The following is a 24,107-nucleotide window of genomic DNA, read 5'->3' as shown; positions in this document are numbered from 1 at the left end:
TACCACTATTTCCATACTTCACGCATACACGGGAAAAAAAAATCTCAAGTAAAACCATACGTATACCCATTTGTGGTTAATAAGGAAGCAGGGGCTATTAAACTGACTGGATCTATTCAACTAACACTAAAAAAAAAATAATAATAATAAAAAAATACGTTTGGAGCAATAGGAATGTATTAGTTCTGTGCTTGTATTTCAGACTGAGGAATTCTGAAATAACTGGTTCTTTGAAAACAATTGTCCCTTTCCATGCTTTGGCTTTTGTAGGATGTGCAATACTTTACGTGCCAACTTAGACTCACCCCTGCGGTGTTAGCTAGATCTCATACCCACTTCTGATTTCCCTTGTTTTTGTTCTTTTTTGAATACTTTCTTTCTTCCTTTTTTTTTTTTCCTATTAATAACTCCCTCCCTATTCTCCCCCTGCCCCCCAAAAAAAAAAACATATTAAGGGTCAAGCATCCCTTGCCCTGGGAAACACCAACCCTTTTTGTATTTGATGTTTAAAAAGATCCAGGAAGGGGGAGGAAAAAAAAAAAAAAACATGTATTAAAGTCTGCATGCCGCCCGGATGGCAGGCAGGCGAGACCTGGCTCGGGGAGAGAAAAATCCCCCCTGGGACCAAGTCCTTTGCAAGGGGGGGGCTTTGCCTCTTTCCCCCCGGTGCCGAGCATCCCTTGCAGCGAGTCCCCACACCTGGGGAAGTGCCATCGATCCCCGGGCGCGCGCAAGATTGCCACTCGCAGGCACAGAGATGCCGAGGCGAAGCCGGTGGAGGAGGTTTTGCCGCTGCTTCTACGCGGTATCCGCTTTGCAATAGTAACTGACGGTAGTTTTTCTTTTTATCTTTTTTTTTCTTTCCTTCTTTTTGTAGCAGGCCTGTTTAGTTTACAACGAAACGCATACAATCACCAAGAAATTAGTCAGGGCAAAGAAAAATAAAACAAGAACCTCTTTATAGGGATTTCTAAAAAAAAATCTATCTATCTGTCTATCTATCTATCTATCTAATCTATCTATATATCTATATATATAAAATGACTGTTCCTTATAGTGTTTAACTTAGGCATTGTTTCAGTTTGTCTGGGCCACATCACGGGGAATTTGAGTTTGATGTCACTTACCTCGAGTCCTCTGGTCAAGACCCAAATCGGAGTCGCTGTTGACTTATTTTACCATTTCGTACGTTGCCCTTGGGCTCGCTTTCCCTCGAAGACGCAGACCTCGGGAGCCGGGGGGGGGGGGACACACACGTTCCTTTTTTTATTCTTTTAATTCCTTCATCCCGCTGTCGTTCCGTTTGACCTGTTGTTCCCGTCATTTTCTCGGCGTGGGGAAGTGACATCACTACTCTCGTTTCCCTTAAATCAAGGAACGTTTAGAAACCTTTCACACCTTTTACTCAGGGATGGGGCTGGCATATGTGTGGTACACTGATGTGACCAGAAGCAGCACTTTTACTGCTCCGGAGTAGGGATGTACAATGTTACAGACAAGTTTGGATTTCCTGCATCTCATGGTTTAAACTTCGTAGATCTCGCTCGGATTGCAATACAAAAGCAGCAGGCTCAGCGCGAACTGTAGCTGTTGGTTGTCATGAAAATTCACTCTCTGCAGAGATTTCTTTTACTTTAAAGCATGTTGCCAATAGTAAAAAGGAGACGGTGAAATTCTGTTCATACTTGCAACTGCTAAAACAAACAAACAAACAAAAAGCCTGTATCAAGGAGAGCAAATCCTCCATGGTTTTAAACACTAATAGTGTTATTTCAAAGAGGGGGCCTCTTGGCGCAGTGCTCTGCATGTCCTGGGACCCGGTTCTGCAAACACTTACACACGTGCTTACAGGAGGTCCGGGCTGGCCGGCCAAGGCTGCTCGGGAGCTTGCTGTGAAGCACATGTGTAAATCTTTGTGAAATTGAAGCTTGGTTCAGTTAGGGCCAGATCCTGACCTTAATCAGGTGGCTGGAAAAATCTTGGGGTACGTCCAGGTTCACCAGGGCAGAAGCCCCGGGCGGGTGGCGGGGGGGATTTGGTCCATTGAAACACTTCTGCTGTCCCAGGAACTCGACAAATGGCAAAATGGGACATGCACTCGTACAAATAATTTCCCTTTCTTCCCTCCCCATCACCCCAAGAAACAGCCGAGTCCGCTTTGGGCTCTGGCCAGCGCTGATGTGAAGAGCAAGGGGAACGAGCGCTCCACCAGCGTGCGGGCAGTCATCTCCTTGCCTCTGGTTTAGTCAACCCTCCCACCTCCCCAAAGCCTGAAAGACATAGCAAAACGAGAATTTGTTGATGCAGATACGCATACGTGCGCACACACCCCCAGACAGAAGTGTCTGTTTGCACACGAATAAGTATGTGTGAATTTTTTCTACGCGTATGCCTACAGGTCCACTTGATTCCCTGTCCTGAGGACAGCCTTGCTTTGTGTCGATAGGGAAATTCCAAACGCGTTGCACACCTCTACTCCAGAGTTCAATTTCTTTTACATAGACGACCTCGCTTCAGATGTGTTACCTTTACTGATAGGATCTTTTCTTGTAGCACTATACCTTGTGGGAATATTTTTTGATGTAAACCTAATTTGAGAAGCTTATTAAAAATAGAAACTTTTTTTGAAGCACTCACATTGAGGAGTACAGGTAATGTTTTAAAAAAATTGCACAAAAGAAAAATGAATGTTGGAATGATTCATTCAGTGTTTGAAAAAGAGATGGCTCTGTTTGAACAGTGAGTTTCATACCTTGTTTGTAAAAAAAAAAAAAGTTTTTAAATACAAAAGCAGAGAAAGGTTGAAAGTTACATGTTTTTTTGTATATAGAAAATGTCATGTCTAGATGATCTGATTTGTATTGGCTTTGGCCAGGAAGAATTATTACTTAAAAGGCTCTTAAAGAACAACTGTGCTTAATTTTCTGTTCGTATTACATGGGTCCCATTTCTGGGGAATGGAGTCATGCTTCACACTGTTTATTCCTGTGCTGAAAATACACCTTGGAGCAGCAATTCTCGAGTGCAGCTACCGGGCACTTCAAAGGGTGGCTACCGCGCGAAACCAGAGTCTCACTCTCCAGCTGTGTTTTGGCTTTAAGTCCCTCCTGCCTGTGCCGAGGGAGCCCCCGGCAGCCCGGGGCAAGGCCGGTGGCGAGGGAGGCCTCGGCCATGCCCTTCGCAGGGGCCTTGGGGCCGGGGCCGGCAGCGCTGCCGCAGCCCTCGGGTAGCGAGCCGCTGCCGGCTGAGCGCGACCTGCTTAGTCCCCCGCCTGAAGCCTTTCGGTCCCGTTTTTTCCTCTCTCTGGGATGCTGTTCCACGTTTTTTCAGCACTTCCTGTTCCAGACGAAACCCAAAGAGTATAACCCTGAGCAAGAAGTGCTTATAACAAGGGATCCTAGCCCAGCGCTAGCAGCAGAGCGATACCCAAGGCGGCCCGGCCTTCCAGCCCCTGTCACTGCCCCCTCTCCCCCGACCCCCCTTTCAGAGCCGCCGGGGAGCAGTGAGTCACGCAGAGCACGCTTCCAGTGACGGTCTTGACCGATGGCGAGAACGGTGTTTTTCAGAAGCCAAAAGGAGAGGATCCTGAGGCAGTTTCTGAGGAGAGGGTCCTGTTCTTGTCCAAAGATTGAGCTGGGCAGCTGGGAGCCGGTGGCAGGGCGGAGCGGGTGAAGTTTCAGGCTGCTCCGGTCCCCTCCCCGGAGGTAACCCAAGCTTCGGCTCCGGCAGGCGCACGGGGCAGAAATACTCACCCTGTCCAAGAGAGCCCCGGGCGCTCGGAAAACTGGCCCCAGTTGTGTTACAATGAAGTGCATTCAGCCAACAGGTAGTATTTATACAATAACAGTCTCTAAGGTTTCTGTAGTTTTTTTCTTGTCATTCGCTGAAAGGACTCAAGTCTTCCACTGAGGATTTTATGGAGGCTTCATCCAAGGTTGTTTCTTTTTCGTTCGTTTCTATTTTGAGCGGTCAAAGCTCCTGTGCCCTTTCCCTCGACCACGCAGTAGGTATGCATTGGAAGTGTTGTTTGCAGCGAGCGTTAGTCACTCGTTGAAGCCGTCGTGGCTGTACTACGGGATTGCTGACAAGCAGAAACTTCAGGGCCCAGACCCTCGGCCGGCGTGGAGCCGGTGTGGGACCGCTGGCTCCCCGGGCAGCGCCGCTCTGCCCCTTCACACCAGCCGGCGAGGGGATCCCGCCCTGGCCTTTGCTTTAAAAATCCAGGACCCACGCACTCTCCCTTTGAACACGCTCTGCAGAACTCCTGTCCAAGTCAGTCGGGTTTGGATCTGCGTAGCTGAGGGCAAAATCAGGCCGGGGCGGCTGCGGGTGGCTCAGTCTGTGTCTTCTGCCTGGCCGTCGGGCTGGCCTCTTAGCGAAGTTACTAATCTGTTAAGGCATAGATACGACTCTTCACGACAGTCAGCTAATGTTGAAACTCACTAATGTATGTATTTGCTCTTTTTTCTTTTTTTTTTTTTTTTTTGGTTGGAATAATATATTAACTTGTTGAACACTGTTCTTTTCGCAGTGTTACAGAATGGGGGGAGGGGGATTTCCCAACCTTTTTCAGTTCGGGTGAGCTACTGAAAAATCATTTTGTACTAGCTATGTCACCGCTCCCGGCAGCCGGCGGCGGCGCTTGGAGCGGGGCCGTGCCGGGGTAAGGTTTAGCCATTCTACAGCAGTAGTTTTTAAGGTCTTTTTTTGGTTTTATTTTTCAAATCGTCTGGTATTACTAATGAGGGTTGTTGCAAATCACACTTCCAGTGTAGTTCCTAGTGTAGGCCCAGTAAAAGGGATATCGCAGCTTTGTGTTGGGGAGAAATGGAGCTGACATGGCCAGTACAAAGGAGAAATAGGGAGGGAATAACGTTTTGCACCTTATTGAAAAGAGGAGAAGATTTTAAGTGCATACAGACATAGTTAAGAGCTTTTATTGTGACAGGAGAACTTTTTTCCATATGCGTGCATACTCTCTGTAATTCCAGTGTAAAATATTGTACTTGCACTAGCTTTTTTAAAACAAATATTAAAAAAAATGGAAGAATTCATATTCTATTTTCTAATGGTGGTGTGTCTATTTGTAGGATACACTCGCGTCTGTTTATTGAATTTTATGGTCCCTTTCTTTGATGGTGCTTGCAGGTTTTCTAGGTAGAAATTATTTCATTATTATAATAAAACAATGTTTGATTCAAAATTTGAACAAAATTGTTTTAAAGAAATTGTCTGTATACCAGTACAAGTTTATTGTTTCAGTATACTCGTACTAATAAAATAACAGTGCCAATTGCAAACGTGTGTTTTGTCTTTATGAGTTACTACTGAATGGGAGAGAGCTTTCCTAGGGAAGTAATTTGCCCAATTTAATTTCCTCCCCCCCCCCCCCCCCCCCCCCCCGTAACACATTTGAGAGCGTTTGCTTTTATTCGCCACGACGCAGAAAAGCACGTATCCATCCACAGCCACAAAACCCTCTCCAGACCATCAGAGTGAAGCTGTTTATTGCATAACAAAACCCTTCCGTTTACAACTTCTGAACGCTTTAAATGATTGCGCCACGTGCGCCGGCGGCGCTGCGCACATGTGGTTGCTGCAGATGAGGGGAGGCAGCGCTCCTCATCGCCAGCTCAGCAGGGCCAAGTGGGGCAGGGAAACACTGAACGCTCATCAGCTCTTTTTGGCCGATTATGCAGAAGCGCTTCACAGTTATCGCAAGCAACACTGAGTTTTGGACTCCGAATTATTTATTTATGTATGAAAACTTCAACCAGTATACATTGTGTCAAGTCAATGCTGGGGAAGGCTCGCTTAAACATCGGCATGACCACAAGCGAAGCGAAGGCTGCAGGGGAGGGTGGTCCACGCTGTGCTTAGGGGCACGGAGCTGTGCCAGCATCTATCCAAGACATGCTTTGGCCCCTCTGCCCCCGGGCAGCTCCCAGCCTGCAGGGAAGGGCCCGGCCCTCTCCTGCCTGCTGGCTCTGGCTGCTGCTGGAAGCAAACTGCTGTTCTTGGGCCTTGGCTTTTTTTTTTTTGTCCCCTCTTTTCTACACAAGTAGGGCCCAACCTAGCACTGGTTGCAAAAGCCCTCCTGGCTCCAACAAAGAACTTCTGGTATAAAACTGGCATTAGCAACTAAAAAGCAACATCCCCCGGGTGGAGGGGTGGGAGGCGGTGATGGACAGACACTGTACGTACACTGGCAGAAAGCTGTAGCAGCAAGTCTGTTCAAGACAGAGGAGCTTAATAGGTACAAACTAAGGAGTGCTTGGTTCAGAAAAGGCTTCAAACTCTCATCGTGTCCGTGACTGGAAAACACCAGCCCCTGTGCCAACACGGTGGGGCTTGGCTAATTGCTGCTGTGTTTCTTGCTCAACCCCATCCTTTCTCCCCCCCACTATTGACTAGCTGAAAGGAAGATACAAGCACACTTTATATGGGAAAAGCTCCTCTAAATGTAAGCGGAGGCTCCTCCTGCCCCTGCTTACAGCTCTTCATATTTACAGAGTGGCCCCATCCTACATTCACCGCCCCCCCCGTGCCCTAAGGTGAGAAGAAAGCTGTGCAGAAGAGCACAGCCAAAGCCCCTGCCCCACGGCCGAGGGGGGTGAGCTGGCTGTGCCAATGAGCGGGAGGGTAGGCGCACACCCCTGGGTGCATGCACTTGTTTCTTTCCGAGAGAGGAGGCCTGCGTGGCTTGTTTTGCATCTGGCAGGATGCTGGCTCAAAGCCCACTCCTCTAACAGGCTGGCCTCCCGCCTACGAGCAGATCTACACGTGCGCTCCCCGCAGCCACCACACAGTCACTCGGGCCTGAGCAAGGCTGCTGCTGTGCCAAGACCCTTCTCTGCGAGGAGAGCTCAGGTAAGCCAGGCTGCGTGGGTAGGAGGGCCAGCCAGCCCTCCCTGCGAAACGTGCTGCAGCAAGGCGACTCCAGAATAGGACTGGGAGCAGCGGGGGTCCCTTATGTGTCCTTAGGTGTCCTTATGTTTCAAGAAGCCAGAGATGGACATGCTCAGCAGGGATTGCTTTAATGATGTAACATTGCCCTTTTCAGCATCCCTGTTTGTAGGTCTTTGGTATGTTCAACTAAATCACTGGGGAGCCGGTGGGCTGAACCTCAACATTGCTCTTGGGTGCTCAAATTAACAATTGCCTGGCTGGGGGAAGCAGGCATGACCTTGGCCTACAGTGCAGGTTATCACACCCACAGCGTTCCTCTAGACAGGATGGGGTTGGGTTGGTAGGGTTAAAGAAGACCCGGTTCTGCAGAATCACTCAACACTAAGCACACGCTTACAGATCTCATTTCCCACAGAAGGACACCAAGTAACAGAGAAACCAGTTAAATGTGCAGGTGAGGTAGAGCCACAAATGGCACGTGGCGTTTGTCAGTGGTTGTAGTCTCTGCTTGGACCATCCTGCCAGGCACAGCGTGCCCTCAGCTCCCTCTCTGCCCCAGTTCCTTGTGAGAGCGGCAGGGGTCTTGAGCAGGGCACAGGACCTGGGGCTAAGTGAAGATGAGGGCAACTACCACAGCACAGGGCTGGGTGTTAAAGGAGTGCTCAAGCTCATCTTTTCTCCATTCTTCCAGCCTGTCTGAGAGTTGGACATGTACAATGTCAATGGTGAGCGCTGACATAGTTCAGGGTTATCCCTGAACAAAACTCACATGTAACTTTGGGTGAGATGCAGACATGCCACCAGTTCAGCCTTTCTGCAGCTGATTTCCCTCTCCCGCTCACTTTGGAGAGGGAAGGAGAAAATGAAATAATAGAAAGAAAACATGCTGCTTATCAAAATGATGGCAAGAGCTGCTATTTAGAAAACAAAATACCCTATATCAAAGTTTTATCATTAACTATTCTTAAGCATGAATGTCATTCACAGCCTGGAGAATTCGGGGACAACTTAAGATCAGCCTATACCCATCCTTTCCTGTTAGTCACCGGTCAGAGGTTGTGTGCGAAAGGGGAAGGAAAGCGGGTGTAGGAGTGGCCCCAGGCCAGGCTGGCTGTGTAAGTGTGCAGCCTGCCCAGGGAAGAGGCTCCACGCTTGCCACACCTGTGGAGAGGAGCTCTGCCCTTGCCCCCAGCGCCTGCCCTTTGGAAAAGAAACTGTTCCAAAGACGTCATGAAGCTGCTCTGTTCAGTGTGCGTATGATCTTTTTAAAAAATGTTTACAAATATATATATTTTTATATGTATATGTATTCTTAAATTCCATTTAGAAATGTAGCTAAAAAAAGTAGAAAAGCGCTAGCGAGAGTGGGTGTGAGACCAGCAGACTGCTGCACTTCCCACGTATGAAGGCACGAGCGTGGAGACACACTGGTGGTCAGGCCTGCGCCCTGACGGTCTAACCCCACTCCTGAGGGTCTCACCCCACTCCTGAGGGAGGTGTTCATTTGCCTCTGTACCCCTGCCCTTCACATCACGTAAATAAAGGGATGGTGACCTCCTACAGCCGTACTGATGCAGAGCAGTAATACTACCTGTACTCTGGGCTTAGTGCAGGCAAGAGCAGTATGTGACCGACAGTAGGGTTTGTCATAAAGAAGCCTGGCATCTTCTTAATGTGATGCTTTCAGGCTGGATGGAATAGAGATGAGGTCCTTTATTCCCAGGGCCTGCTTCTCTTTTGCGTTCAGGTTCCTTTATGGTATGTGGGCAGGAGAAATGGTCCGTAAAGCCAGCACAGGCATAACCTGTGCTCACATTAAGGCCCTTACTCACCTCCAAAGGAGAGGAAGGGGTTGTACCACAATTAAGAGTTATGATGTCCTACATGTTAAATGGAAGACATTTAGAATACCAGGCTACTTGGAAGATACTCTGTGCTTCTTCTAAAGTGCACAACACACTTCAAAATCACCAGGGATCAGCCTGTGGCCTAGGTTTGCTCCTCAGCATGGTCAATTGTACCAATCCTTCTGCATGGCTTTATGAGCAGTCCAGTCTATGAGTTTAATTCTAGAGTTTCTCTTTACTATTCCTCTTCCTACAGATCACACTTCTGCTTTTCAAAGAAAGCCTGCCTCTTTCCACAGATATCTACAGGAGGGGAAAGTAAGACCCTGAAGTACTAAAATAACATCAGCTGTATTACGATCTCAGCAGCACTTCAAAGTAAGGGGCCAAGCATTATTAATTCATTGGTGCTCACTTTTACATCATTTATCATAACAAGCTACTGTGGTATTCATGTGGACGCAGTGTGTATTTCCAAAGAGATTTCATTGTGATTTATCAATTAATTAGCGGGCCATTACACTTTATTAAAGTGTTACCCAGAGTCTTACACATTCATTACTGCCTTTAGAGCAAATGCTTTAACTCCATCTCAGTCTTGCAATCAGGCTATTCTGCCAAAAGCTCTCTTTTGCTTTTCATGGTGTCAGGGACTGCAGAGGAGTGGTACCAAATAACCAAAAGTGAATTTGATCCCTCTGGCCTCATTCACCTGGCCACAGACAATGCACGTCACAGCATTTTTATGCCTTTGCTAAATGGATATGAACAGGCAAGGGAACAGGGAGGGCTGCAGAGAAACCTCCCCTTGGTGGGGTTACTGTTGCTGAGTTTCAATGTCTTAAAAAATCTGTTCACAGAGAGCAGGTAAAAGCAGGAAACCAGGTAATTCAATAACTGCATGCACGAAAAAGCAGGCAAGCTCTGAGACATTTTCTCCTAAATGATCTCCACAGATGCGGGGAGGGGGGACAGCACAGGTCTGCTACATTCAATGCCAGCTTCTCTGAAGAGGCAAGTTCATTGAATAGGGAGATTTAAGTAAGAACAGCAGTACCAGCCCTGTGAACTGACAGTGAAAGGGATCTGGCATTTTTCTCATCACAGTGAGACGTCACCAGTAGCCAGGCCTCATCCACCATCCACCTCTGACATTCTGCAGGCTGGCAGCCATGCCACATGCATCCATTCTTTTGCCAGAACAAAGATTAAGAGAAGTTGATTTTTGATTTTTCCACGCAATTCCTTGCATGTTTTTCTCTCCCAGCCTGCAATTTCTGGGGGGTGCACTGCCAGAAGCAGTGGTAGCTGACAGGTCAGCCTTAAAAAAGGGAATGTGTGTATGCGTGCAGGCGCTAACAGCTATGTCTGTACAATTCCTTGTTAATTGGGGTTTCAGCAGCTATTTATCAGAGGGGAAAAAAAACAGGTAAAGAAATGTTGATTAAAAAATAAAATAGGCACAACAATACAAGATGAGGCTACTGCATTTTGAACCAATGGCTCTGTGTTAATAGCATGACCTTCCCCTTCCACACGCCAGCCATAGCCCCTCCAATGGCTATGACACTGCCATTCTGAGAGAGAGGAGAGTTTGCCACTAACACAATATGGAGGAGAAAGCAAAACTAAACAGCAGCCCTTCCTGCTCCTCCCCCTCTCTCCAGCCCCCCAGTCCTGGGCTATGAGAAGACCTGGCTGTGCTGCTGGGTGACCCGGATAAATGTCGTTCTCCTGCTCAGTTCCTTGAGTTTGGCAGCTCCCACGTAGGTGCAGGTGGAGCGCAGCCCCCCGAGGATGTCCAGGATGGTGAGTTCCACATCCCCTCTGTATGGTACCTCCACCGTTCTGCCCTCTGAAGCCCTGGAGAAGAGATCGGTTACTGCATTTATGTCTAGATGCAAAACATAATAGTGTGTTTACTGGAGCAATGTGGAGCTTAATACTCTACATGCTGCAGTTTACAACATCCCCCCCAGCTTTATTGCTTGTTTGCCTGTTGCTGCGCGGTGCTCTCAAGCACTGAAATGCCTCAACTCCAGCCACCACCGATACTGGGAACTAGAAGCACAGAAACCTTGTAGATGCCCCAATATCCCATGAGTCTACTTACAGATCTGCCCCTTCCTCCCCTCCACCATCTGCCTACAAGCAAGTGAAGCTTCCAGGGTTACTGAAAGGTAAATTTGACCTTGAGAGTTGCAAGCTTTCAAGTATAAGGAACGGCCAGGCTCAGGCAACTTAAAGAAATGTTGGAGCTGGTTCTCAGCAGGCACCGCTCAGCACAGCTCTACAGAGGCTTCACAGCCCCTGAGCTCTGTCCCATGTCATGAAAATGTGTCAGTGGAAATGCTGCAGCTGTCTCCTACCAGCCTGATTCTCCAGAACCCACAGAGATGGAGTGGGAAACCTGTTATGGAAACCCACTGCAGAGCTGTCCCCTGAAGCTAAAAGGTGAGCTAGCATAGTTCAGAGCCAGACAAAAAGGCCACAAAAAATTGCAGTGCTGTGAATACTGTCAAGTACGAGTGCGTGCCAGCACAGACTGCACTGTTCCCAAAAGCACATCTGAAGAGTTACACGATGGAAGAATCCAGGCAAATAACTTTCACTCCTTCCCCTTCAGCTTTCTCCAGCCTCATGCTCCACAATTCCTCCTGCAGTGGAGTTCCCCAGTCACTAGCTGATCTCACTGGGCTTTAGAGCAAGCTTGTTCTGCATGGCATCTAGCTCCTTTGGAGAGTTAGGCCTTGGGAAGGGGAGTCTAAGAGAAATGCGGAGGAGTGAGGGGATTGGTCTCCTTCTCCCCTACAAAATGGAGACAGAAATCGTGGCAGGGATCTGTCTTTGTTGTAAATGTGGCTTTATTTACTTCTCCCTTAAACAAGTTGTCTAGGGGATAGTGCAAGAAAGAAAGGACATGCCTGTTTGGAGGCCTCATTTGCAAATCATTAACAATAGCAACAGTGGCTATGTGGAGGTACTTCAGTGTGAGCCTGGCTATATTTCATTCTGTTAGTTTAAATGTGAAGTCAAAGCCCTAGGGAGACAATAAAGGAGAAGCGTTAATATGCCATGTGAATAAGGAACCATGATTAATCTCCCTACATCCGATGAGTAATTGAGCCTTTCTTGAAACTCTTAAATAAACACTGTAATAAGCAGTCAATGGACAATGTATGTACCACTGCCATCTAGCAGACTGCATGGGGCTCAGTGGTGTGTTGTAGGGCCTGTGCTGCTGGGATTTCACAGGCTTTTATTTTCAGCCTCAGTGCCAACCGGAAGAGAAGGCCTGGCCCACAAAATGACACAAAAGCAGTCACGCCACCATTCTGCAGCTTGGTTTTTGGCCATGCCCACCTCCTCCAGTCAATGTCTGGGTTTCAGGGAGGTTCAGCCTGGCCTCCGTGGAGCTTCCCACGAGACTGTGAGACATCACACGTCTGAGATTTGGGGAAACCAGTGTGAATTTTACCTACCAGATCCTGCCACCTGAAAAGCTCTGCATGCTGTATTGGACAAGAAATGCAGGGTATACTGCACTCATGCATGACTGCCCATTCAGTTCATGCATGAGTGTCCAATTAATTTATGCATGAATGCCCCATCAGTTCAAACATGAGTGCCCTGTTATTTCATGTTTGAGCATCATGTCGGCCATAAGTTGCAGGGTTTTGATAGCAGAGAGCTGACTGAAGACAAAGGCAGCCCAATTAGAGTGGTTCAACAGACCTGCAGAGATGGGAACATTGCTCCCGAGCATGTGAACACTTGGCAGTCCTTTTTTCAGAGCAAAATTACAGAAATGTGGGACACTTGCAGCCACTGCCCCTGGGAGATGCCCCTGTAGTGACTATGGTGGTGTTAGGAAGCTGGAGCTTGTGGGATGCCACTTTTGGCTTTGGAGACTAAAATCTACAAAAGTTGTCAACACCTAATGTCACAGACCCAAAGCTCTGAGAGATAGACAGCTGCTACTGCTCCTCTAGTATCAGCTGATAAGCTGATGAGATGTCCTGTTGATCAAGGAGTAACCTATAGATACCATACTGGGGGAAGCATGCTGGAAGAGAGGTGTGAGATTAGCTCCAGAGAAAATGCCGAGGGTCCAGTTTTATAGTCATCCTTGAAAAAAAAGCATCAAAAAGGACTGAAAATTCTCCATGCTCCCACCCTACACACTGGGAATAATGGATGTTCCGGAAGGGAAGAGTATAGGATGGAAGTGGAACAGAAATCTAGAGCTGTGAGTTAAGCAACTGCAAGCGCAGCAAGAAGGTCAGAGCTCAGTTAATGTTGTTACGGCTGAGGAGCAAGCCCCAAGAGAGCGAAGCTGTTTGGTGTGTCATCTTAATCGCCAAATGGGGAAATGCACACACTGCTGCATGTGAACACTGTCCCCCCCACACCCCATTTTGGATGTAAATGAAGCCCTACAGCTACTGAACTCATGACCCTATTGGTACTTTCAACCGTGGTGTTAATTTTTGCTTAGATGATCTTAACCATATGCTTTTACACTAGAGCACAGTGAAAAACTTGCACTGCCATTATGTTCTTGGTTGGTTGTTTTGAAGGGACAAGTCCTAAAATTTATAGCAAGTATTCAGATTATGATGATGTTAAACCTGATAGGGGTCCATAGGGGCAAGTGGTAGAGTTTATAAAGGGTATATATATTCAAACTGTTGGGGCTTTCTTGGTTATGTGTTTTGCAGAAACAAAGCATGAAGTTTCTAGTAAGCATGTGTTCAGCTTGTTGTAATACTAACCTCTGTAGTCTTCGTTCACAGGGACGAGGGGGTGAAGTTTTTGACGAGTATGTATTCAGGCTGTGTTAACACTGAGCCCAACACTCTAGTCCCCAGGGGAAAGGGGTAGAGTTTGTAACAGATAACATGTTGCCCAGACTGTGCTGGTGAGTCCTGTCATCTGGTTCCCAGGGGAGAGTGGGTGGAATTTTAGTAAGCTTATGCACGTGTTGTTGCACCATTAATGGCTGTAGTCTGGTCCAGGGGTGGGGTCTGTGATCGGTCTATAACCAAACTGTGATGTTAGCCCCTGTAACATGGTGCCCAGGATGGAGGAGTGACATTTTAGTAAGTGTACTGTAACAGTATTAATCCCTACTGTCTGGCTCAAAGGGAGGAAGAGTGGAGATTATAACTGATGTACATTAAGATTGTGATGATGTTCAAAGAGTTCATAATGGATTAACATTCAAAGAGTTCTTCAATATGTGCCTCGCAGAGGTGAGGAGTGCCATATAGCCTGTAAATTGCTGGGCTTGCTGCCTTCTTGTGTGAGTGCCAAATTAGTTCATGTATGAGCACTGAATACATTAATGCATGAGTGCCCAATTAATTTATGCATGAAGGCCCAATTAATTTTTGCATAAGTATCCAACTAATTCATGCATGCATGCCCAAATAATTTATGCCCCAGCACCCTGTTAGTACATGTGTGAGCACCCAATTTGTTAATGCATGAGCACCCAGTTAATTTACATGAGCACCCGGCTGTTACACACATGGGTATATATGGTAGGGTTTGGGCAGCAAGGGCTGCTGGTGTGACCTGAGTGGGAGAAGTCCATGATCTGCTTCATGCCAGTCACAGAGATGGTTCCACCTAGTTCCGAAAACGGTGTGAGCCACCAAAACTTCAGCCAGTCAGGGGAGCACGTGACACCTCTGCTCAAGTGTATTTAAGAAACAGCAGCAGCCACTGGGAGAGGAGACACACCTGGACATGCCTGAGGAGGCACGCAGCTGGAGATGCACTCTCGAAAGGAGGTGCTCCATGACAAAGGGGTGCACTCCCAAAGGGACTGTAGTCCCTGGGTGACCCAAGCCAGAGCAGGGACACCCACAAAGGGACTGTGGCCTGTGGGTGACCCATGATGGAGCAGGCACAGTAAGAAGGAGGCGTGGCAGACAGAAACCATCACACACATGACCACAACGTCCTGTGCCACCTCTTTCCTCACAGAAGGAGGTGGGACAAATTGAGTGTGACCTGTGGTGAAAGTAAGGGGAGCTGAGACATGGCGGGGCGAAGAGAGGTACTGGCTTAAGTGGAGTCTGGAAAAGGGGGAGGAAAGGTGTTTACTTACATGTTTGTTTAATTACCCAACAGTGATTAGTAGTTTGTGTTAGTTGGCAATAAATGAAACTAAGTAAAAAATCCCCAAGTTGAGACTGTTTGCCAGCAACAAATGCCTGTGCACAGGCCATGCATGGATTACAAGGGGTGTCACAAAAGCTGGCACACTTGACAAGAGTGCTGCATAAGCAAGTCAGCAAGAACTGCTGAGGGATTTGCAGCTCTGACATCTCTCCTGGTCTTATGACCCAAAACTAAGAAAAAGAAACTCAGAGAAGAAAGGTGAAGATGGAGCAATTGGGACTCCCAACAGCTGAGAAAGGTGTGCTCAGATGCTTTCAGCAGAGACTCTATGTCTCTCACTAGCCACCAAACAGTGAATAGAAAGGGAGAACTATTTGCTTTAGACTTCTTGCACAGGGTCCAACCTGCGGTGTGCCCCATAACTCCCAGCCAGCTCAAGCCTGCTGCTGGCATGGAGGGATGCACACAGTGGGTGGGAATCGTGGCAGGGTGGATGGGGTGAAGCACATGTGATGGTGCTCTGTCAGCCCAGCAAAACATGGGTCAGGATAAACGGGTGAGGCTGCCCCAGCATGAGGCAACCTTATGAGTGGAGCATTTAGGAAATGGCAGGAACTGGGGGCAGGTCTTCCAGGCTATCATCTGGGATACAGAAAAAGCAGCCAGCTGCTGGTGCTATTCTGTCTCTGTGGCCCAAATTCCACCCTACAGTTAGTATAAAAAGTGCCAAAACACAGCTTAGTAGCAGCTGTGAATTGCTGAGTGACCACAGTAGAACTGCAGCATTCACACAAAACCTGTGAAATCTCAAAAGGGTTAACAAAAGCAAATTGGCTGTAACTGAACATACTGCGTGAGGTCTCTGTTCCTGCTTGCCTTATTTCTTTTCTCCCATAAAAGAAACTTAATAATTGCCTTTCAGAAATTCCCAGCTCTGATCCACCTTCCTCGTGGAAGGAGGTAAAAATAAACCAATATATAAATGACATAAAAGTAATGAAACCGGTTACACAGATTTCATACAAAATTAAATGGGCTCAACTTGACATATTCATTACAAAAACAATTACTCTCATGACTTTATTCCCCGCTACAGCCATCTCACCTTGCCTGTCAATTTTAATTTAACTGTTTGCTGGAGGCTCAGGTTCTCCAGCCAAAATGTGTAATTTTGAGAAGATGAAGTTAAGTGACAAGTAGTCTGATTCTGCAGGGGGCTGAGCGCACTGAGCTCCCCACTGCTTGAATAAAACATTTTGAGTGCTCAGGATCTTTTAAAGACAAAACAGCTTATTGGGATCACTGATACAGACTTACAGCTGGGTTTTTTAAATGCATATAAAGAAGTCCAAATGACTTGACCTGTTTGGGGTATCCAGCATTTAAAATGCTGAGTTAGAACCCTTTTGGTTCAAGTTTGCCATAAGCTGAACTAGTAAGCGACTAAACTTCCTGTAACTTCTCCTATAAGAGCAATTCAAAGCAAAGCCTTGCTCTGTTTCAAATCAGCCCTTCAATGCCCAGCACATTTACAGTGCTGGATAAGTGAACAGTCGCTATTTTTAAACCACAGTAACACACATCCTGCTGGGACAGGCCAAGCAAGACCAAGACCAAGGTTGGTATGGATAGCCACCTCTGAGTCGTGGCTGCAATATGAAGAAGATGAGAACCAGCTCCTTCACAGTTAACAGCCAAGGCTTACAGATTCAATGTTTGGAGCTGTTGTAGCTAGCAGTAGACTGGGGGACTCCTTCTATGTTACCTATTAGTGGCACAAAAAGGCAGTGTCTCAACAGGGACTAAAAATTTCAGACTGTGCTTCCGCTCCCTTCCTGCTGAGGTTTCAGAACCTGATCCCCAGGGGACTCTAAAATCAGGATGCAAATCAAAATACAGCTATCGATCAAGCAGAATTTGTGTAGCGTTGCCCATAAGGAATTGAAAGGGTCTATCTAGACTGAGCCAAATACAGCGCCTTTCTGTACATCCGTTACTCCTACAAGATGTAATACTTACACTTTACCTCATTTTTAAGGGGGACCAGCGTCAATTAATTCTCCCGCTGGCAATAGATTTTGTTGCCAGATCCCATGCACACCTAACTAGGTGGAGAAGAATTTAACAGCTGCCTTAGTCCTTTGGCCCACTGGTACAGCAAGCTTTCTCAGATGTTTCCTGCAACTTTCACCAGCTCTGTGGTGGCCAGGCCCTAAGTGACTATGCTGCACTGAGATCCATGCAGCATGCTTGGGCTGCTCTGTGATCTCTCGGGGAGCTGCCATTAACTACGTGCCTGACCAGCATCAGGCCTTTTCCACACTCCAGCTGACACAAGCACAGGGTAACAAAGGACAGGAAGTTATCGTAGTTCAGATAAAAGGTTGCCAGCACCTCTGTGTAACTGGTAGCTGCCACTTTTAAATTATGAGATAATTACTAGTGCTGTCCACTCACACCATTTGCTCAGAGGCTTTGATGGCAAGCAGATTTGCTGGGGGACAAAAAAAGCCCCCAAACTGTACACTGCTTCTGGGAACTGGCATATGAACCCAGAGTGAATCAAAGCCCAGAGGTAAAGGTATCCCCATCCCCTTCTCATCCTATTAGATGCAGAAAAATCCTGGCTTTAAAAATCTACCAGGATATACATGTTCTCCTCAAACTACAGTATTCACTGTATATTTTTGCTTGTTAAGAAATATCTTTTTTTTCCCTGCAAAAACAGATGCCCTTGGAACTTGCCAAAGCTCATGACAAGCTTTTTTACCCTTGAAAAACTCCTTACTATCATCTCTCATCCCTATGTCCAACTGATTTTCTTCTCTTCAGAAGTCTTCCTCAGAAAGTAGTACTGAACCAGACTGTCTAGTAGGCACAGACTATCAGATAAGTGCAGTGTCCACAAGCTCTCTGTTTCCCCATTTTCACACAGGCTTCTGTTCTAATGAGCCTGGGTTTTCTGCCAGACCAGGAAAGCTAGGGACTTCATTTGTCTCCAGGTCTCCTGCACAACGTCTACCACTAGCCTTCCTTAATGTCCATTATTATTGTAGTCTAGGAGCTCATAATAATTTAGTGTCTTCATCAATGACATAGCAGGATCGAGCAAGGTTGCAGACGACACCAAGCTGAGTGGTGCAGTTGACACACCTGAGGGACGGGATGCCAGCCAGAGGGACCTGGACAAGCTCGACCAGTGGGCTCATGTGAACCTCATGAGGTTCAACAAGCCCAAGTGCAAGCTCCTGCACCTGGATTGGGGCAACCCCCAGTATCAATACAGGCTGGGGGATGAAGGGATTGAGAGCAGCCCTGTGGAGAAGGACTTGGGGGTACTGGTGGCTGAAAAGCTGGGTATGAGCCAGCAATGTGCGCTCGCAGCCCAGAAAGCCAACTGTATCCTGGGCTGCATCCAAAGAAATGTGGCCAGCAGGTCGAGGGAGGTGATTCTGCCCCTCTGCTCTGCTCTGGTGAGACCCCACCTGCAATACTGTGTCCAGCTCTGGGGTCCTCAGCACAGGAGAGACATGGACCTGTTGGAGCCGGTCCAGAGGAAATGATCAGAGGGATGGAACACCTCTCCTACGAGGAAAGGCTGAGAGAGTTGGAGTTGTTCAGTCTGGAGAAGAGAAGGCTCTGGGGAAACCTTATTGCAGCCTTTTAATACTTAAAGGGGCTTATAAGAAAGATGGGGACAAACTTTTTAGCAGGGCCTGTTGCGACAGGACAAGGGGTAATGGTTTTAAACTAAAAGAGGGTAGATTGAGACCAGATGTAAGGAAGAAATTTTTTACAATGAGGGTGGTGAAACACTAGCACAGATTGCCCAGAGAGGTGGTAGATGCCCCATCCCTGGAAACATTCAAGGTCAGGTTGGACAGGCCTCTGAGCAACCTGATCTATTTGAAGATATTGCTGCTCACTGCAGGGAGTGTTGGACTAGATGACCTTTAAAGGTCCCTTCCAACCCAAACTGTTCTATGATTCTATGATTTAGGCCAAAGGAGACAGGTGTAAATCCTCTGAAGCAGGCTGAGTCTTACCACTTTGTAAAGTGCTATGTGAACTAGTGCACATTTTTATGGTGCATTTTAACTCCTCAGAAGTGGCAGACAAAAAACACCACAAGAGCCAATGTCGGGGTGAAAGACAAGAGGTGGGATCAAAGATGCTTTCTACGTAGCTGGGATTGTCATGGTCCTATCAGCGTGTCTCTGTGTGTGAGTGTAAATTCCGTTTTGTTTTGTGGATCCCATTCCGCTTTACATTCTGCACTGTTGCTTCACAGTGCTGCAACTCTTACCCGTGGTAGCAGCTGGACACGTTTGGAAAAACTCACATGCTGGAGTAGTTGTAGCAGTCCAGGCCAACAAAACCCATCAATCCTGAATGTCTGGAACACTAGGTAAGGTCACTGGCTCCGAGACTTTTACAAACAGCAGTTTACCACATGGGACCAGAGCCTGAATCTACCCGAGCAGAGGAGAAGAATCAAAAGGGACCCTTCAATAAATCAGTGTATACTGTAAGACAGGAAACATTCTCTAACGAAGTATGCAAGAACCATGTTGTCTAAGGGCAGTGACTATACCTGCCACTCATAAGAGAAAAGACACAAAGGTTTTCCGGAGTCATCTGCTTTTTCAGAAAGTCAAAATTCTCAGCACTTTCTGGAGTAAAACAGCAATGGACAAGAGATTCCTTTGCAAAGCTTGTCTTCCTTTCCTCTTCCCTGAGGATTTTAGCTCAAAACCCAAGCTCCCGCATGCTGCATGATTTGGGGCTACTCTGGTGCTCAGTTACGCAAAAAGGGGTGGGAAATCTGTACAGGAGGATTCAGCTGCCTAAGACGACTGCCCAACAAATGCAGGAGGGAGTCCTGGGGCTACCGCCTCTGACTAAGAGTGCTTTGGAGGTCCTGGGCCCTCATTAGTGTTACAGCTGTAACTCAGCTCTATACTGGGGAAACCCCAGCTGAGCTTTGCCGATTCACCAGGCACCCACTTTTTGCAAACAGAATGGAGCATGTGCGCCAGCCAGGAACACATACACCAACAGGACACCCAACCTGGACAAGCAGAGGGCCAGAAACTGCAGCCTGGTATGCCATGTTCCAGCACACTGCACTGGCCGCAATCGAGTGAACACGGTTGCTCTCAGCTAGCCACCCCCAGCTCCTTCTCCCTGTCTCCCCCTTGATGTCATCCCTCCCTCAGATCTGCTGCCGTAAGTGCTGGTAACAGCTTCCTAAACGGGAATAGAAGCATGGGCCTGTTTCCAACAGATGCCTTTTGCACAGTTCTGCTCCAGATGTTACTGGATGGTTGGCTCACTGCAATTGCTCTGAGTGGAATTCATACCTGTATTCAGCAACCCCTCCTGCATGCTTCTTCATGGCTGTATCAGAGCTCATTCCATAGAAGAGTTTCACCTTCTTGCCATTCTTTTCCATAATCTCTCCAGCACACTGGTCATGGCCTGCAAACATTCCTCCAAGCATGACAAAATCAGCACCGGCTCCTGTGATCAGCAAAGTGACACGTAAGAAAGCAGGGAAGAGAGAAGAGGGTGAAAGACAAAGCAAGAACACAGTGGCCTCCAAAAACAATAGCCAGCCCTAAATAGTTTGGTACAGAGAGTCCCCTCCTGTAATAGATGCAGCAAACTTGGAAGAAATGCTTTTCTGAAGAACTGACACATGCGGAATTGTATTTCTCTGGTATTTTAAATCGAAAGAATCCTTTTCTGTTCTGATGACAAAGATATAGATTATTCTACTCCATCCCACACGCTTTATTTTCAAATTCAGTTTTAACCCTTTACTTCCTAATAGTATCTGAGCACAGTTTCTTATTAACTACTATTGTGACGGCAGTACTCAGAAGCCCTAGTCACAGGCCTTAGACCTGTTGAGCTCAATGCTGTACAGCGAAGAGGACAGCTTCTACTTCAAGACCTTTCTAGGCTACAAAAGCTGTGAGTGGGAACGTACCCTGAAGGAAGGCATACTCATGAATGTAATGTATTCCTCCTGACACTGACACAAAACAAGCCGATTTTTAATGAAATTATGGATTTTTCAAGTCCCTCAGCCATATGTGTTCAGTGTAGGTCTGGGTAATCCCTGGGCCAAGGACCACCACCCCTGGGTTCTGTGGTTCTCAGCATGCACCACAAAGGAGGTCTAACCCATAGCTACAACTTCTAAATACGTTCCAGATACTGAATAACAATACTGAATACTCAATCATGCCTGTTCAGTCTGTCCATCTCCCCTGGCTTTGCAAATCATGAAATCAATTCCACTGGGAGTAAGACCAGGAAGAAGGTTTTTGGAATCACTCTTGATTTTCTACTATTATTTCCAATATTTCCAGCTGGGCTGGAACTATTCCACCAGCAGCTCCTCCTGTGATATTTCAGTGTATCTAGTCTTGCTTGGAAAAGTTTGGCTTTTACCCTTTTATAAGCCTGTGGTGAACCATCCCTGAAACAAAGCATTTTCCTGGTCAGACTCTCTGCTTTTTCAACGTGTGTGTGTCAGAAGAAGCCTCCCCTCTGCCCAGCTTCTTCCCAGAACTGGCAAAAGAACAGGGCTATAGACCTCACTTCATAGAAAGCAGATGAGCCTGAACTAACGCCATCGCGTTACGAACATGTCCAAACTCTGGGGAGATCCCAGGCTAGGTAAGTCTGGCATTAGGATTTGCTCTGATCTCTGTCACTATCCAAACAATAGCACTGGACCTTGAAATCTGAAAAGTAAGTGAAATCATTATCAAATCTGCTCAGCTTCTGCCATCTGTTTAAAAGCTCTGTAGACAAACCTGAATTTGGGAATATTTTGATCTTGGAATACATGACAACTGTGGAGTGTGCACTGATTTATAAAAGCCAGTTCCCTCCCTCCACTCCTTTGCCAAAGAGAAGGCCTAGCAGCAATGCCTTGGAGCAGAGCACCCAGCTGCTCTGCTGACCTCACCTCCCTTTGCCTGGTGGTTGTTTGAAAGGAACGGTATGTCCGTGGTAAAGGGATATTAAAAATGAGGCTTGTGCAAAACTGCTGAGCACGTCGCATGCAATATTTATAGCCAGGCACCCATTCAGGTGTCCTATCATGCCAGCTACCTGGCAGATTTTTCCTGAGCTCTCTTGTTTCAGATGGCTGAGTTTTAAAGCCTCAGTTTGACTCACATCTGATATTACTATTAACCTGCCAAAAACAAAGGAAACGCTCATCCTGTAAGACATTCTCAATTACTGGTGGAGAGCTCCTGTTGTTACCTGGCACAATCTTGCTCCACCTTTGCAAAAAATAAGTACCCTGGGAAATCCAGTTGATGTCTTCATGGGTGGAAGAAAACAACATGAGGAAGAAGGGACGGATTTGGGGTCAAGGTTCGAAGAGAGCATTTAAACAAGTCAAAGGCCTGCCAAAGGACACTCTGAACTCTCTGCCTTGTCAATACTATCCCCTACTCCCCAGTTCTAGTCCTGTCTCTGTTTGTGGGTGCCACAGGCTCCAAATTATTAATGCAAAACAGTCACATGAAATCTACACTTCGGAATCACAGAATTTCGGTTCCTGTGCACTTAAGTATCTATTTATTATTTTTGACTGCATATTTTGGGAGGAAAGCAAATATGTTTGAATTACAGGAATGAAACTCATCCAACTTGAGTAACTTTTGCAAACTACAACATAATTCATCAAGCTCTTCCAGAAGAGAGGAGCCGTGTTTCAGCAGATGCAGCACGTCTAAACATTGGAATGACACATGCTTACTGCCCTGCAGCTCCAGGAATGACAAGCCCATATTAAATATACTTTTCCAATGCTCTCCAAAACTTTCCACCCTGCTTCAGTGTTGCAATGATGACTGAAAGCTTCAAGTCTGTTCCACTACTTTTCTACCAGTTAACATCCAACCAGGAGGTCGTAGTTTTTACCATGGTCTTTTCTTTACTTATGCATGGGTTTTTTTGTATGACCAGAAGCATTGGTGATGCTTGCAACACCCAGCTGCAGTCTTTTGTTTTCAAGTACGGATAGACAGCGTGCCATTATTTTAGGTTGTGGGAGAACTGGGAACACCTGACAACAACCCCCTAGATAATACAGGATGTGATGGTGTATGTTGCATACAAGCACCCCAGTAGCTTGCCCAGAGTTTGCTAGACTCATCCTGTTTCTACACAATGCCACTTCAATGCACTGATGCTGGGGAGGACTTCCCCCTTGAGGCCTACGCTGTATCTGGGCTGATTTTGCTCACTCACATTTCACAGTGCCTTCTCTCTTTCAAGCCATTACAGAATATGTGTGCTGACACCAGCCCAATCTTGCAGCAGTCACACAATTCTGCTGGATCTGGATGGTGTTCCTCAGATGTCTTTTGTATGCCTGATAATACAAGTTACTGATAACCAGATTGGCTCTGCACAAATTCAGCTGGAGTCAGCCTGGATCTGTAGCCTGGGCAGCTCTCCAGGCAGATGCAGTGTTAAGTTTGCCTGGACCACAGCTGGCCCTGGAATCAACATTCACCTGTGCTCCAGCTGAGCCAGAGAGCCTTTGCAACAGTAGGTGTACACACACAGCTACTGAAAGCAGGAAAAAAGCCAGTATGATCTGTCAGGTATATTTTGGAACCAGTATATGTCCTCATTTGACTTTTCCACACGATTTTTCCTTCCTTTTCCTTCCCTGTTCCTGCATCTCTTCTCACCACTGCTGTAAGGAACAGCAGTATTGTGTTTAAGATGCTGGCATAGGATTCAAAAGGCACATTCTGTTCCTGGCTGTGTCACAAAAATATGTGACCTCAGGCAATTGAACTTAGTATTTCTGTGCTTTGACTTCTCATCTTTAAAAAAGGAGACAGTAGTGCCTCCCTGGGGCATTCTCAGAAATGTGTTCATGTTATCAGCCTTTCTGAGTGTGCAGTTATGTGAACCATATGAGAGCCCAACACCAAGTTCTTTCATGCTTTCTCTGCATCAAAACACCTCCATTCTCCCTGATCAACCTACATCTTTTCCATTATCATCTCCAATACCCAGATGGCAGTGACATCTCCAGTTTACCAAATCCAGATCAGGTTCCCATCCAGCAGTTCAGAATTCTAGCATTCTCTCCCAAAGTTATCTGTCACTCCCGGCATTTTTGTCCCCCAACTTCAGTGCTTCTCTGTTCCTTGCTTTTTTAAATAGGCT

The 24,107-nt window shown here is 46.8% G+C and overlaps 1 protein-coding gene across 3 annotated transcripts in view; it reads right to left on the bottom strand.

The window, feature by feature from the left end:
- Nucleotides 1-5,410: 5,410 nt before the first annotated feature.
- Nucleotides 5,411-24,107, bottom strand: part of GMPR (guanosine monophosphate reductase) — a 45,627-nt gene continuing 26,930 nt past the window's right edge. For all 3 annotated transcript variants that reach the window (XM_059815218.1, XM_059815219.1, XM_059815220.1), the window contains 2 exons: nucleotides 20,252-20,411; nucleotides 5,411-10,619 (listed from right to left, as the gene is read on the bottom strand). In XM_059815218.1, coding sequence (XP_059671201.1) covers nucleotides 10,439-10,619; nucleotides 20,252-20,411 — 341 coding nt within the window. In that variant the 3' untranslated portion in view covers nucleotides 5,411-10,438. The remainder of the gene's footprint in view (nucleotides 10,620-20,251; nucleotides 20,412-24,107) is intronic.

The sequence above is a fragment of the Gavia stellata genome, chromosome 3 (assembly GCF_030936135.1).
Source record: "Gavia stellata isolate bGavSte3 chromosome 3, bGavSte3.hap2, whole genome shotgun sequence".
Taxonomy (NCBI): Eukaryota; Metazoa; Chordata; class Aves; order Gaviiformes; family Gaviidae; genus Gavia; species Gavia stellata.
The sequence above is the reverse complement of the archived record's forward strand: the minus strand, read 5'-3'. Positions and strand labels throughout refer to the sequence as shown.